Source organism: Acipenser ruthenus, chromosome 8 (genome assembly GCF_902713425.1).
Source record: "Acipenser ruthenus chromosome 8, fAciRut3.2 maternal haplotype, whole genome shotgun sequence".
NCBI lineage: Eukaryota > Metazoa > Chordata > Actinopteri > Acipenseriformes > Acipenseridae > Acipenser > Acipenser ruthenus.
The window spans coordinates 10,475,072-10,491,554 of NC_081196.1; the positions used below are offsets into that span (position 1 = coordinate 10,475,072).

General features: G+C 35.8%; 1 protein-coding gene across 1 annotated transcript; it reads left to right on the forward strand.

Moving 5' to 3' along the window:
* The first annotated feature begins 2,958 nt into the window (after positions 1 to 2,958).
* LOC117405342 (beta-1,4-galactosyltransferase 3-like) lies at positions 2,959 to 16,145 on the forward strand. Its single transcript, XM_059028436.1, has 7 exons — positions 2,959 to 3,108; positions 5,962 to 6,372; positions 6,725 to 6,960; positions 7,988 to 8,178; positions 10,711 to 10,833; positions 11,292 to 11,396; positions 12,629 to 16,145. Exons 2-7 carry the CDS (start codon positions 6,132 to 6,134, stop codon positions 12,786 to 12,788), a joined length of 1,056 nt encoding a protein of 351 aa, XP_058884419.1. The 5' UTR covers positions 2,959 to 3,108; positions 5,962 to 6,131; the 3' UTR covers positions 12,789 to 16,145.
* Positions 16,146 to 16,483: the final 338 nt, after the last annotated feature.

The following is a 16,483-nucleotide window of genomic DNA, read 5'->3' on the forward strand; positions in this document are numbered from 1 at the left end:
TGGGGACACGCTTTTGCACCAGCTTCAAAATCAGACTCTGTATCTTTTAAAGGGACCTTATTCGTTTCTGCAGCTACACATTCTGCTGCATCACCTAATTATCCATCCTATCTGAAATGCAGACTATATCCAATTTATTTTATTTACTTTGCAGTGGAGCATCTCTCCTTGCATTGTCCTCTTGAAATAAATGCTCATGTTTATGTATGCAGTGGTTACATATGCAATTCCCCTCTGATCCCGTATTAAAGACACTCAGCCATAAACAAAAACAGAAACAACACACTCCATCTGTAAAGTGGTACTTAAAACAAACCCCCCTTGTACTGTATACGTATCTACTCAGTACAGTAGCACTTGTTTCCTCATTCCATGTCATTATTTTGCTTGGTATCGTCTTTGCTGCAGTCTTGCTTAACAAGCGTAAAAGGCATCTAATGAGAAAAGCAATCAAGGGTTGCATTGGCCTTTGCTCTCCCATGGGATGAGTAATGAGGAAAACCTCATGCACTTCAGTGACCACTAATGGTCAGGCGACCATAAAGAAATATTTTTGGAAGTTTTAAAAATCCTATTGTGGGTACTATTCCGTTTTTAATGAATGACACTTTGGAAACCCATTGCATACACAACTGATAAGTGTTGCTTCAGTGCTTGTGCCTTTAAAAACATGTGAGGATGTTAACGACAGTTAATAGTAATAATAATAATAATAAGAATAATAATAATAATAATAATAATAGAAGCAAATAATAATTGAATGTAGGTTTAATACTGCTCATATGGTACTATCGTTGCTACTTCAAATTATATACCATGTTGTTTACAGCAGTAGCATCCACATAGCCAGCTCCCACTGATTGTGGTCTTCAAATTGTGCTTGTCCTTTCAGAAAAACAGCTTAAAATGTGTTTTATTTTAATTGATTATTAATGATTGCCACTTTGAAAAGATTTTTTTCAGATCCCAAAATTGAATGAATAAATGAACTCACTTAGTTGAAGTTGAAGTACTGTATGCTTTTGGAACTACTGTACTTGTTTAATGACAGCAATCACACACCCTAGTGTCTGTAAGTCGCCTTAGATAAAGGCGTCTTGCTAAATAAACAAATAATAATGAGTGGTTGGCGATTATATAAAAAGTGATCTAGACATATAGTATATTATAGCTGCAAAAATGCAGTCAGGATACTTAGGTGTAATTAATAATACACTTCTTAAAAACAAAGAGATACTGTAAATAAGAGGGGTTACACATATACAAAGAGAGAACAAGAACTGGAATTATCTTGGAAGGTTACAGTAATACTGTGTTATTGTAACTTCAAAATTGTAATTTACAACACTCACCACTGGAGGGCAACATAGACCACCAATTAACATCACTTTATGGACTGGAATTTGAATATAAGTTTTTATCTAGACTAGTATTTCTCAACCTCACCAGACACCAGATAAAAAAAAGCTCTATTGTGCGCTATTACCAGATCAAAATGACTTAAACACTGATTTATAATACATAAAGAGTAAACTCTTGTGTTTTTACAGTGCTACAGTATAAACACAATGAAGTCACTGTTGTATTTTGAAGCTGTCTTGCTGTGCCTTGGCAGTATGAAGACTTTTTTAAAAGCCAGGTGATGACTGTCGTTGTGGTCATTGATGGAGCTCCTGCATCATTTCTAAGCACACCCAGTATGATACCAAAAGCCATAGGGCTACAGAAATAGGAAAGAGGTCATAAGCACCTAATACATGTGTCAAATAAACACTAAACAATTCATTACAATTCTTGTTACACAATGTTTTTGTGATTTTTATGTAAACATCAATATATAGAATTTATAAAAGTATCCAGTAGTCTGCTTGAGCATTTATACCCTCCTGCTGTTTTAATAGTATGAAGGGTATGCTGTGGCAGTGTGGTCCAGTGGTTAAAGAAACAGCCTTGTAACCAGGAGGTCCCCCGTTCAAATCCCACCTCAGCCACTGACTCATTGTGTGACCCTGAGCAAGTCACTTAACCTCCTTGTGCTCCGTCTTTCGGGTGAGACGTAATTGTAAGTGACTCTGCAGCTGATGCATAGTTCACACACCCTAGTCTCTGTAAGTCGCCTTGGATAAAGGCGTCTGCTAAATAAACAAATAACACAAAGTCGGATCTGTCTCGTGGTTTACCTCTGGCTTCCTGACTATGCAAATCCAATCAGGAGAATGACAAGTTTACAACAGCAAAAGCATAGCAAAGTGTGATACAGCACAGCGAAAGCATGGTGAAGCACAGATTGTGAAGCCTAGAGGAGGTATGATAAAGTATAGTTTTAAAAAAAATGGCAAATACTTTTTGATGTCAAATGGCAGAATCTTGCACGAACCGTTAGTCCATCCTAAAATGGTCAGTTTCATGTCTCTACAGTGATATGTTGAGTGAAATCTTCCATTCATTGGCATACAAAATCTTGTTATCCTACTACAGGGCACCGTGCAGTGTTGCAATAATCAAACGTCACAAAGACTCCCATTCACATCACAGCTCTCGTTGATCAGCAACATTTGCTGGAATCGCACAGTAAATGGAGGACAAGATCGATTTTTTCAGTGCTGATGAGAATTTTATTGTTAGAATAAAAGGGTGTCATTTTGTAGACTTTTTAAAATGTGCTTTTAAACAGGATTGAATAGTAAAACAGTAAGTGCCATACCGTCATGTTTATATGACTTCCTAGATATCATATTCATAATCCAAAGAATTAAATAAATAAATACATTTTAAAGTCGGCCTTCATAATATCTGCCGTCAGTAATTATCAGACACATCGTCCTCATACTTTCTACTCAGTCGACCACCTTTCATTTGCTGAACGTAACATAGCTATTGTGCTCCACTGTTGCCAGGAGCTGAAGGGGTGTGGTTTGCTAAAAAAAAAAAAAAAAAAAATCGCAGGCGGGACTAATCCATCCAAATTTTAATGTAGGTCAAGGGAAGTGGTTGTGTAAAGTGAAGGTTCCTCATTAGCCTACTCAGTTGTAGCTGCAAAGTTCACCTCAGTACCGCATCTACCTTCATGACAACACAGCCTGTGACCTGTTATTACGACGTGAAGGGGTAAGTAATGTGCTTAATTACAGCCTGATGTCAATTAAACTTGTTAAAACTTCCAAATAAGTTGCGCTCGCTAGACGTGTTTGTGTCGCGGAGAGCGGAATTGAAGCATTTGTTATTTTTTGGCATCTTAATAACGTTTCGAGTATTAATGAATCTCTAAACTTGCATATAAACTGCGTGTAGTAGCCTAAGCTTTTTAATTTATACTCGCGTAACCACCGACGGAGCAGAATATGATTTTTCAGAATAGGGAAGCGCAGACCTAGTTACGTTACGGGTTTTGACAGGAATAAATAAAGTCTCTCGGTTCCGGGGTTAGGAGCCAATCAGCGATAAAATGGTTTTCTTCATCCAGGTGCTTTCTCAAATTACACTGCGCTGCACATTGCGAGTGACAGCCGGCCGAATTGTGCTCGTGTAACAGGATATAATGGGTTTAATCATCATTATTATTTAAAGTGATGCCGTCAATGCATATACCACCAGTCGTCTTAAGTTAAAAAGCTATTGGAGATATTGGTGAAAGCTGGTGTTTTTGACTGCCAATGTCCACTTTTCAAGGTCAAACCAGTGCACACCTTTCTTAAAAGAGAGTCAGAAGGCTGCACATTACAGAATACCAGTAATAAGATTATATTCGGAAGGCCAATCCAAGTTTTCATATACAGTATATATTAAAAAAAAGACACGATGAATATTAATTATACCATATGTTGTGATTTTGTGGTATATATTGTGGTCTATCATTGTCTTAAGTGTTCCAACCTGTGGAGCAAGTACAGTTTGTTTTTACACCTGCAGGGTATCCTTGTGACTGACTGATTCACTTTGGCAGGGGTGGGTGAGGGTTACAAAAACACATTCCTATGGGGTGCCGTGATTTAACGTAAATCTTGTACTTTTCCCCCAGATTTATAAATGCTGTGAAAATAAATATATATTTTTTAAATGTGTACATTCAGATAATTTATAAATCTAGTTACAAGATTTAACATTTAGCTAAATATTTAACTGGCCAGCTAAATCTCTAAAAAAAAAGATTTAACATTTAGCTAAATATTTAACTAAATCTTAAATCTCTTAACAAGATTTAACATTTATCGCGTGAAAGCACAAAGCGGGCGGAGCTCCTTTGCATACAAACTCCAGATTTAGCTGGCCAGTTTAAATATTTAGCTGAATGTTAAATCTTGTTAAGATATTTAAGATTTATTTAAATATTTAGCTAAATGTTAAATCTTGTAACTAGATTTATAAATTATATCTGAATGTACACATTTAAAAAAATATTTTTTTTCACAACATTTATAAATCTGGGGCAAAAATACAACATTTAAGTTAAATCTGGAAAAAAAAGACGTTAAAACATGAACGCTTTTTTTTTTTTTTTTTTTTTTTTTTTACACATGGCACCTCATACATTCCTGGGAGTTCAGATGTTGTCCAGTATGTGTTGTTTCACGCTGTACCAGTTAGACCGGATAGTTTACCATGTCAATAACTTACACCCCCAGCATGTAGAACTGCCTCGGCAAATGCCCACTTTTATTGTTCCCTCTAGGGTTCATGCGTAGGAATAGGTATACAGCAGACAGTGTCATCACAACTGAACGAGGGACAATAAGTAAAGACAGTCAGTGACGATAGACCTTTTATGATATTGTTAGCTATAATTTTGTATTTTTTTATGATATTGCTAGCTCTAATTTTGTATTTTTTTTATGATATTGCTAGTTATAATTTTGTCTGTGCAACCGTGGCAGGATATGTGTGTTTAAAATTGTTCAGTGACTTCAGTCTACCACAGGAAACAAGTTAAGTATGTAAGTTAATGTCACACCTACGTCATTTTGTATTCTTTCACAAAAGGGAACTGGAAGTAGAATATATGTTATATAGGATGTTTGAAAATCCCCCCCCCAAAAAGTGTCGTAAATACTACTGTGCATTCCCCCATATTTCCGTTCAACAGTGTACAAAACAATACTTGAATGGCAATCCCAGCAAATGTCTATTTCTAATTAAACAGAAAATGAGACGTGTTACGTAATTGCTTTTCAAAAATGAAAACTTTTAAAGAGAATGAGTCAATACTGGTAAGAATATATATATTTTTAAATAACATGAAAGTGTGCTTGTTTTGTGATTTTCATTGTAAAATCACTTTGCATCCTGTCAGCAACCGTGGTAAAGAAAATCATGAGATCATGAATGCTCAGTGCTACTTTGTTTTTTACATTTCAATTTGGTGACTAACATGTTCCACACCCATTCTCAATAGAACTATGTATAGTCCTGGATGCAACATGCATAACAACCACGGATGGAACCAAGATAAAAATGAGTTCATACACATAACCTCAGAATGTTGTTCTTTCTAGGTGTAGTGAAAACACACAAGGTAACGTCACGTGTTTGGGTAGTTGTGTAATCTCTTGGAAGCTTATTTATAAGAGAAAAGAGAAGGGCCAGGGATAATCCTTTCTGAACTTTTGTAAGGTGTTTTTTTTTTTTTTTTAAGTATTATCAAAGAGCTTACAACATTCAAAAGAAAGACGGGATTGTGGGTCATGAGAATCAAGGCTCATTAGGAGCTGAGCATTGTGTTAAAAAAAAAAAAAAAAAAAGTATTGTGAACTATTGTATTCAAATAAAACATGGTACATGCAATGATTTTTTGGTACATGCAGTGATTTTTTGCTTGGGGAAAATCATTGTAAGCTGCAAATGTGCATCTCGTACCAGTTTTACCCAGCATTTTGTCTGCTGTATCCTTCTGCTTTCACATTCGTTGTTTTGCGTGTCCCCTGTATTTTAATAATCAGCTCCACTTTGTATGTTTTTGTGTCTTAGGAAAATGTGAGCCTCAGATCGATGTCAAATCAGAATGAGAAGTCCAAAGATGAAGGAGCTTGAGGAGATAAACCCAGAAGAGTTTTCATTTTGTAAATGAGATGGTCCCTGTTTCCCAATTGTAACATTTTTTTGTTTATTGAACGTGTGTCCTGCAGCTTTTTTGAAGAATGAACCGGATAAGAACGATAGGAAAACCGTGCTTTTTACTCATTCTGGCTTTTCTTCAAGTCCTTTTTTTTGTGGTCATGTACTGCAGAGGTTCAGGTAAAATCTTTGAGTCGTTTTCCAAAAGAAATGGGAAAAACTGGGACTATTCAAAAGTCAAAGACATTTATACAAACTTGACCCTTTTTACTCCAGCATTAACAGATGAACTGCAATACTGCCCTCCTAAGTCTCCATTGCTTGGTAAGGAGCATGCTCTGTATTTACTCATGGCAACTGTTTACAGTAGGGATAAAATGAGTCATTCTTATAGTCTTAGAGCTTCTATTTTATTTGTCTTTTCAGAAACAAAAGGCAGCTTTGCCATCATAGATAAGCCAGTTGGCAGAACAGTTCAGAAAAACAAATATTAACTTAAATGTCATGTTTATTAGGAGCCTGGATAACTTCCGCCTGTTGCAACTATAGTAACTAACTGCTATTGACAGGAAACTGTGTTAATGTTAAAGTTGGTATTGTTTTAATATTTAAGCCTGCACTGTAAAAGCATACTGTATGGTCCCCAAGTAATGACTGTATACCATGTTAACTCCAGTGGGCCCCCTGAGCATCACTTTCCAGAACATTCCCAGTCTAAAGAGGATACTGAAGAAGAACCCATATGTAAAGAGAGGGGGTCTCTACACCCCTCCACACTGCCAGGCACGCTACAAGACTGCCATTCTCATACCTCACCGCAACAGGGAGATGCACCTACGCCACCTACTGTATTACCTGCACCCCTTTCTACAGCGCCAGCAGCTCCACTACAGGATTTATCTCATCCACCAGGTAAAATAAGGTTTCTTGGGTGAATCTGTTTCAGCGGATGGGAATGTGTTGCCTGCATTGCATGCTGTTATATGAAATCCCAAATTCCCATCCATCCTGGTCTAAACTACAGTGTTCTTTGCTTCTGGTGTAAAATGATGTAAACTTCTCTTTTCTGGGGTTCAAAGTTTGGATATCAGAAAGTCTTTGATATGTGTGCGAAAGCTGTGTTTTGTTCAGCAGTCACGATGATCAGTTGAAGGAGCTTTTTTTGGAGATTGTCCTCTTTTTGGATATTGTGTAATAACACTGATAAACCAAGAAAGCCAGTCCTCTGTTAGTAAGGAACTTAATGACTTTTCCATTGAATGGATTTCACTGGATATTTCCAGACTGTTTTCACATTAAACCATGTGTGTCTGTTTACATTAAAACCATGTGGTCTACTCACTGGAAAAGAACAAGCTAAAAATAAATCTAACATGAATGCCAGTTTCGTAATCCAAAAATAACCACTGTATTACAGTACTGTGTTACAGTACTGTGTTACAGTAAAAGGAAAATATGAAACAGGTGTGATTTGATTATCGCATTCTACAGTACGTTTTTACCTTAACTGTAGCACATGGAAAATAGGTTCAGTTGATCCAAGTGCATTGAATGGCCGTATCACAAGAGATCTGTGACTTCCATAAGAGAATCACATATTGAAGAATGTGTATCTAATGGTTAGAGGCTGTATCTAATGGTTAGAGATTGTATGTACTTAATAATATTGGTTGCATGTAGTAGGTATGTGAGTTATAAAAAAGCAATTTTCAACACTTGTTGCCTAATGAACATGCAACATATAGAGCCATATAGAGAACCGCATATCCAATTATCTTGAACCCTTTAGATACCATTGCTTATATATTGTCACATGTATTATTTAGAAATAAATTACATGTGCATTTTTACATAGTACATACAGTGGCTGTAGGTTCTGGTGATCTCTTTAATGTATGTATGTTAATATAATAGTACATTACTAACTTTTTATTAACAGGCAGGAAATGAAACTTTTAACAGAGCAAAGCTTCTCAATGTCGGTGTACGAGAATCTCTAAAAGATGAGGATTGGGACTGCCTTTTTCTACATGATGTGGACCTCATTCCAGAGAATGACCATAATCTCTATGTCTGTGATGAAACGTACCCCAAACACTTCTCTAGTGCAATGGATAAATTCAACTACAGGTAAGTTGTCCCATAGATTGTTCTAAATATACAGTGCCTTGCATAAGTATTCACCCCCCTTGGACTTTTCCACATTTTGTAGTGTTATAACCTGGAATTAAAATGGATTTAATTAGGATTTTTTGTCACTGATCTACACACAATAGTCCATAATGTCGAAGTGGGGAAAAAAATCTACATATTTTTCAAAATTATTTACAAATAAAAAACTGAAAAGTCTTGATTGCATAAGTATTCACCCCCTTTGCTGTGACACCCCTAAATAAGCTCTGGTGCAACCAACTGCCTTCAGAAGTCACATAATTATTATTTTATTATTATTATTAAATTTCTTAGCAGACGCCCTTATCCAGGGCGACTTACAATTATTACAAGATATCACATTATTTTTACATACAATTACCCATTTATACAGTTGGGTTTTTACTGGAGCAATCTAGGTAAAGTACCTTGCTCAGGGGTACAACAGCAGTGTCTCCCCCCCAGGATTGAACCCACAACCCTCTGGTCTGAAGTCCAGAGCCCTAACCACTATTCCACACTAATTAGTTGAATAGAGTCCATCTCAGATTAAATACACCTGTTTCTGGAAGGCCCCAGAGTTTGTTAGAGAGCATATCTAAACAAACAGCATCATGAAGACCAAGGAGCTATCAAAACAAGTCCGGAATAAAGTTCTGGAGAAGCACCAATCAGGGTTGGGTTATAAAAAAATATCCCAAACTTTGAACATCCCCCGGAGCACCGTTAAATCCATTATTAAAAAATGGAAAGAATATGGCACAACCGCGACTCTGCCTAGAGTAATCTAAATGGTCTTTTAAAAAACCCTTAACAAAAAGTTCTTAAAGTTTTGTGAATAGTAGTAATTTGTATTGGCATAACATTAACATTGCGTTGTGGTTGACTGCACATTCATATATAAATTGTGAAATCAATTACCAAGCAACCACAGCATAAATAATTAAAATGAATACAAAACTGCACTAGCTGTTACTGTTTTCACATGGCTTGTTTTAGTGCTGTCTGCATATTTATGGGGGTAGCTAAGGGGCCGTCTGAAAGCATACTGTACAAAGCGTAGAATATTCACGTCTTAAAATATTCACATCTTCCTGAAATAGTATTACAGCCACCAGAGGTGTTATTTTTGTCAAGAGTTCATGATATTTTACTTTTGGTTGAGACAAAAGATCCTGTTGGCACACAGCTATGTTATACTGTATTTCCCCAGTATGCAAATACATACACAATTCATTCCAATACTGGTAAATACAATAATAATATTTTTAAAAAATCTAATATATAAAAAAATCTGTTGTGTATCCATCCGTCACATATCCGCTTCAAAACGTTTACCCGCCATGATCAAGCTCTTCAGCAACACTTTTCATACACTGTGTTGTATGTGCTCCATGCGCTGCCATTGCTGGTAGTGTCACATGAGCTGTTCAGTGTGTTGATATGTAAATAAATCCTGTTCGCCTGCGGGGTATATCAACTTCAAACTCCATCTCGATCTCCTGCATGTCACTCCGCAGCAAATGCATGCACCCACACCCTGTATCTTTCTAAACAAGTGATTTAGGGGAGCCCCCTAATAAAAGCTGAATCTCTATACAATAATTGTGTGAATATAGCAATTGTTTCAGCTGTGCATAATGGGATTTAAAACAGGATTCATTTATGCGACTTTTTACACATCCACCCTTACTCTGGTCACACTGCAGTCGGATACGCGACGGATCACTGTACTGTACAAATAGGAGCAAGACCGCTCCAAAAAGTCGCTAGAGCCTCGTACCGTACCATACAAAAAAGCTTCTGTAAACAAAAAAAATAAATGGAACTAGATTGGAAAATTCCACGTTCTGTTTCATTGTGGAATCGGACTAGAAAACTAAAGATGTATTTGCGAAGTCACTGGTTAGTCTGTCCTTTTATTAAAACCATTAAACAGTTGTGTATTAACTACTTTGGCACCTTTATCCAGTATTCATTTGCTAAATGGTGCATGAAAATTTAGATTGTTATCAGTAACCTTTTCAAACGTTCTGAAAGTCAGTAGTATTTTTGGAAATCTGGCCTCATAACTATTTAAAGCAGTTGTAGGCCGTAACTTGCGTTAGTCTTTAAAAAGCATTATAGAAAATTACTGGTTCTTCTGTACGTAGTCTGCTGTATCAATGTAATTTTGTGTGATGTTAAGTAAATTACCACAATACACATTTATTTATTTTATTTAAAAATCTACTTAAGATTAAGTGCCAGCAAAGCTGATCTTGCTTAGGATTTATCATAGCTGCTTGAATTTTATGTTTTATAAATGTTTATTTTTTTTATATAATGGGACATAACAATATGCCATAGAGAATGTCTTGAGCTCATTTTAGTTTGCTGGCTTTATGCTGTGTTTGTTACTCATCCTCTAATGAAACGGCTCCTCTTTAATGCTACCGTAGCTACTCGGATGATATGAACCACCGTAGATGGGCGTTACGTTAACCAGATGCTTATTTGTTTGTTTTTTAGGTTACCCTATTGGTCTTATTTTGGCGGTGTGTCGGCTATGACACCTGAACAGTATATGAAGATAAATGGGTTTCCAAACAGCTACTGGGGTTGGGGTGGTGAGGACGATGATATTGCCTACAGGTAGGAAACCTCCATTCCTGCAAATTCAGGTTCAGGTTTTGGCAGCTTAACTTTTTACTGAAACTAGAATTGTATTGCAGCTGCTAATTCTTTTTCATTAAGCCAGTGTATTGTCCTTTGTCAATAATATGATGATTTGGTATAAAGATAGGAGTTCTGTGACTATTAACCTTTTCCTTCATTTTGTTTATGAAATGTTGTATCTGTAAAGATTAAACACGTTTTAACTTGCATCATGAACCCCCCAACTCTGCCTGGTAGTGAGAGATCCAGCTTCCTTCAGTGGTGTTGACCTGGTTGCTTGGCAGACAATCCTTGCTTGCTCATAGCAATGGCCACAGCTATAAGAAAGCAGTCAGTTTGAATGTGAGCACATGTTTTCAATAAACAACGGTGTATCAAGCTTTTTGTTCCCCAAATCATGCACTAATTTAGTGACATTAATGTATACTTTTAAGGGTGAAGTATGCTGGATTGAAGATTGTCAGGGTTCCACTTAATATTGGACACTACAAAATGGTCACTCACAACACGGATAAAGGAAATGAAGAAAACCAAAAACGGTAAAAATAAATAAATGCATTCTGTATAAAAGTATGAAGCAGTAAATGTTTTGTAGCCTGAAATGTGCCTAAAATGTAGTCTGGGTAGTCTGAGAAATATTCTTGGGTCCCCTCCCAACTGTAGTTAGTTTTACCTTTTTGGACACATTCCATTTATTAGACGATAATGAGGAATAGATTTCCTTCCAATGTTATACATTAGCAAGCTAATGAAGGTGCTTTTGGATGAGCTGCAGCTGCCTACAGAAGATTTCAATCTACAAAACCATTAATAAAACATGCTTACTCTATCAGTTGTTTTGTGAAGTAAATGATTGAAACATTTATGACATGTTAGGAACAATACTGACCCTTATAAAAGTTTACTATAGTAGTAGTATAACAAAGTGAAATAAAGCATAGTGAAAGCATGGTAAAACATTGGTATGCACTATAAAGCCCAGAGAGGTATGGTAGAGCATATTAAACATGGCAAGTGCCTGGTAAAAACATGGGAAATTCTACGGAAAACTGTGAAGTAACCATGCAAAACTACCTTCGTAACTTTTAAGGGGACACCAAGGGATTGTGGACCACTTTAGGCTGTTAAAGCAATATGATATTTTGTCAGAAATACGTTTGACAAATTGACAGCTTATTATATTAGAAAAATATTGACCTAGGCATTGGCTTATTTATGTATTTATTTACATAGTTTTATTAAACTAACCAAGTAACCGCTGGATCATCCCTGGTGATGCACGTTGTTTTTATACCTACCCCAATTACACAGAAACATGTTTAAGCAAAAATATTTAAAGGTCTTCAGCTCAAAGACAACATGATGTGCAGCTAAGGCGAACAAAGGTGAAGTGACATGTTCAGGTTTACCTGGGCAGTAATTGACCTTGAAACGTATAGCATGAATATAATTGTGTGTAGGTCGCCACTATGCTTGGCAAACCTCCATTTACCTGAATGGACTAGCAAATCCAGTATGGCTGGCTAGAGGTTAGCTTGGATTACCATAAGATGTATCTGTACAGTAGGATGCATACAAAAAAGTTTCCTAAAAATATAATTCTAATACAGTACTGAATCTTAGAGGTCTTTGTGTGACATTGTCATTAATAATGAAGTCATAATGTTTATTGTAACTGTTACAATACCTTTTAATTATATGTGATATGCTTATTCTATATATATATATATATATAATGTGTGTGTGTGTGTGTGTTCACATTCTTTTACAGGTTTGACTTGTTGGTGAAGTCACCAAGGAAATGGAAAGAAGATGGCATGAACTCTTTGGAGTACAAGTTAATTTCAAAAAGGCTGATGTACCTTTTCACCAACATTACTGTGGATGTCGGAGCGGCCCCTAAAGATAAGAAGACCAAAACTAGAAGCTGAAAAGAAATGCAATGCCCTTGTTTAACCAGTACTGGAGGCTGGAGAAGGAAGTGTATTCTCTCTGCCTGGAGGAAATATCTGCAACATGCGTATGTCATATCAACATGCACTTTAAATAGAAATAGCGCTTTTTAACACATGTGAAAAGTTCTTGAGTCCCTGTTAAGTAACTGAAGGAAGGTGTGTTTTATGGAGATGGGGGTTCAAAACATCCGGAATGTAATTCATTGTTTAAAGAAGATATGACTGATTGCTCAGGATTTTTAAATTGGCAATTCAGTAATCAACAGATGTTTGCAAAAAGTCAGCTAATCTAGGTGAATTTCAATATTAAATTGTAACTTTGTACCTGTGCTAAGTATAGGTTTCAGCAGTGCTAAGCTGACAGTGTTTTGCATAGTTAACAGACAAAGTGCACAAATATCATTTGCATCTTTTTAGGTTCAAGGAGTTTTTGTTTGTGTTGCATAAAGAAACAACACAACTTTTCTCTGCCAGGCTAAATAGAACATTACTTCTCCTGCTGTGCCACGGTAAAAATGGCCACTTTACATTGTTCTATTGAAGTTAACGTTACATTATAATGTGAGAAAATCTTAAAAGAAAACACTTGCAATGATAAAGTAATTTGGGATTGTGGACAGGATGCAAAATAGCAGCTAGAGAGTTTTTCAATGCTTTGTGTCGTCCATTTCAGAAACAGCTGCTAAATCCCAGTCGCTTATAAATACATAAAAAAAAAATACTATTGAGAAATCACATTTCTAAAATGTGATTTACACATTTATAAGCATTAAGCTAGCTGTCGTCTGTGTTTTCTTACGCAGAAAGATGAGAAACAATGCTTAAGGGAGTTGCAGTTCCCTTTCTGCACCTGTATGTGAAACCCGACTTGCTGCACCATTTTGTTTTTCTTTCACTTGGTGTGTCGTCCAGCACCACCACTGCTCAGTGTCTTTGTGCCTTCTGCTGCTGATGAGAATGTCACACAAAAATATACATTAAGTGCCTTTGCAATGGAAAAAATAGCAAGTGCCACCTATAAAAAATAATATATATATATATATATATATATATATATATATATATATATATATATATACTGCTGTGCAAAAGTCTTAGACTGTTGCATTTTTCTACTCTGATGTATTATGAGCATCAACAATTTACTCAAAACAGAACTGGCAGAAGGCACAGGTGTCGTTGTCCATCCATCAACAGTCCAAAGCACCTTTGACCACTGTCCCATAGTCCAAATTCTGTGTTCTTGTGCATATTCTAGCCTTTTCGTCTTGTTCCCCTTTCTTAACAGAGGTATTCTTACTGCAACACATCCTTGATTTCAAGTGATCTTCGTACTGTTGATATGATGGACAACGACATCTGTGCCTTCTGCAAGTTTTGGTGTCAATTCAACGCGTGTCTTCTTTCTATTCCTTAAGGTTATTATCTTCAAGTATTGCTCATCCTTGTTAGGCAGCTTTTTGGGTATTCCAGTCACGGGATTGTCAATTACAGATGAAGTTTCTCTGTACTTGTTGATTATGCTTCAGATACCACACCTTGAAAATCGAGTGATGCAAGCTATTTCACTCAATGTAGAAAACACTAATGGAGGCTTTGAGTAAATTGTTGATGCTCATAATGCATCAGAGTAGAAAAATGCAACATGTTTAAGACTTTTGCACAGCAGTGTGTGTGTGTATATATATATATATATATATATATATATAAAATAATACATTGTATCTCAAATAACATACTAAAATAAAAGATGGGACTCAAAGGGGTGAAATTGAACAACCAAGCCGTTTACACCAAAAGAGCTATCAAACCGGCCCAGTTTTCTGGCCAGAACCTCATCTTATTTCATCGTTAATTCAGCTAAGAATCATAACATTTTATTTGGTCATTACTTGTATAGACTCTTAACATGGGCAGCATGCTACTATAAAGGAGTTTACAGTACTTACCAGGACTTGTTAGTATGAGATAACATTTTACATGTTGTAGTCGCTATATATGTATTGTTGTTTAAAATTTTTAATCTTATTTATTTGTTACCGTATGTTCAAAATGAAACTTGAAATTTGCCGAATTGAAAGCTGTATAGATGTTTTTCATGCACGTGGGGTTTAGTTGTTACACTGGCACTGTCTCTTACATTATATTGTGTGCTTGCTTCAGTTGGAAAGAGAGCTCACATTGTATCTTGGTGGTTTGAATAACTTTAAAGGAGTGTATGTACTTACAGGGGTTAGACAAAATGATAATTTTGTTATGCAAGTAGCATTCTTAACATTTTGTGATTTTATATATATATATATATAAATAAACATAAAAGCTACATCTTTGGTTTCAGTCACAGTGGACAAGTGAATACGTTGCTGCCTTATCCACAATGCACAAATGAATCATTCAGGGATGGTAAAATATTCCTTCAGCACAGTATGTTGAATATGGGTCATATCAATTTGGTGGCCTGTGTTTCTAATTTATTGTCACACCTCTGTATAAGGACCATTATCATGTGTAGCAGTACATACAAGTTTATAAATTGTTTGTTTTTATTACACTTTTGTAGATTTTTCTGTGTGAAGATTTTTCTTGTTGAATTTTGTGTGTTTATGATGCATACACTATTTGCAGTTACTGTGTGTTTTAAAAACCCAATAACATTGACTCCAGTGTTTAGGGACCAAAACCTGTATTGGCAAAAAAAAATTGCTAACACGTCAAACTAGAACCAGTAGGGCATAAGAAGAGTATATTCTGCTCAAAACTACAATTTCTCATTCCTAATCAAAGACTTGATGCTAAAAATGGTGTCTATTTTTATATAACAGAATACAATAAAACTCATTACTAACGAATCTACGATACAATAGAAGGAAGCAACAACTTTATTCTTAAAAGTGTCATTACAGCTGTTAGATAAAGGAAACAAGTTATGAATCATTAGTGATCTTTTGAGAAATGAATGGACCAGACATGTTTTAAAAAGTTATTTTTTTCATGTTTGTAAAAATGCTGTATGAGGTTAGGAAATTGCTGGGGAAAATGTTCTGTGTCAAACATTAAACGCAAGCTTTACCTTAATATTTTGTTTTAGTTTGTCACAAAAATGTATTATAAAAAAAAACTGAAGTGTACTGGTGGTGAATGCACTAGGGCTGTTACATTTCTTGAATGTTAAAAGAATACATTTTCTGTAAGCAATCAGAAAACCCATCATAAGAAGCTGTCTATAATGTATTGCTGTTACTTTTTCAGGAATGACACAATTGCTATGTATAATACCATGTATGGTAAAGGCTTAATTATTAAAGAATAAATATTGAATGTAAAAATGTTCAACATGACTAATGTTTAATCTCTCCCCCTGCTGTTTGGTGTGTGTGTTTACCAGTACACGATTTCAAGCATGGTGGTTTACTTTGGCACAGTATCACATTTTATCAGAACCTTATTACTCCGGAAGTGCAAGAACATTAGGAATGTGCATGGTTAATGCTTAAACATATGGTTTTTACAGTGCTCACACTTCCACACAGAATCATTTGTTTTGCCAATGCATTTTACTTTACATTTTGAATAATAAAATTACCAGCCAGTAAACCTCAGAACTGAGTAAATGACAGACGGACCTTGAATTTTGTAGTCCCTTTGTTGCCCGATTTAATTCAGGCTTCTCT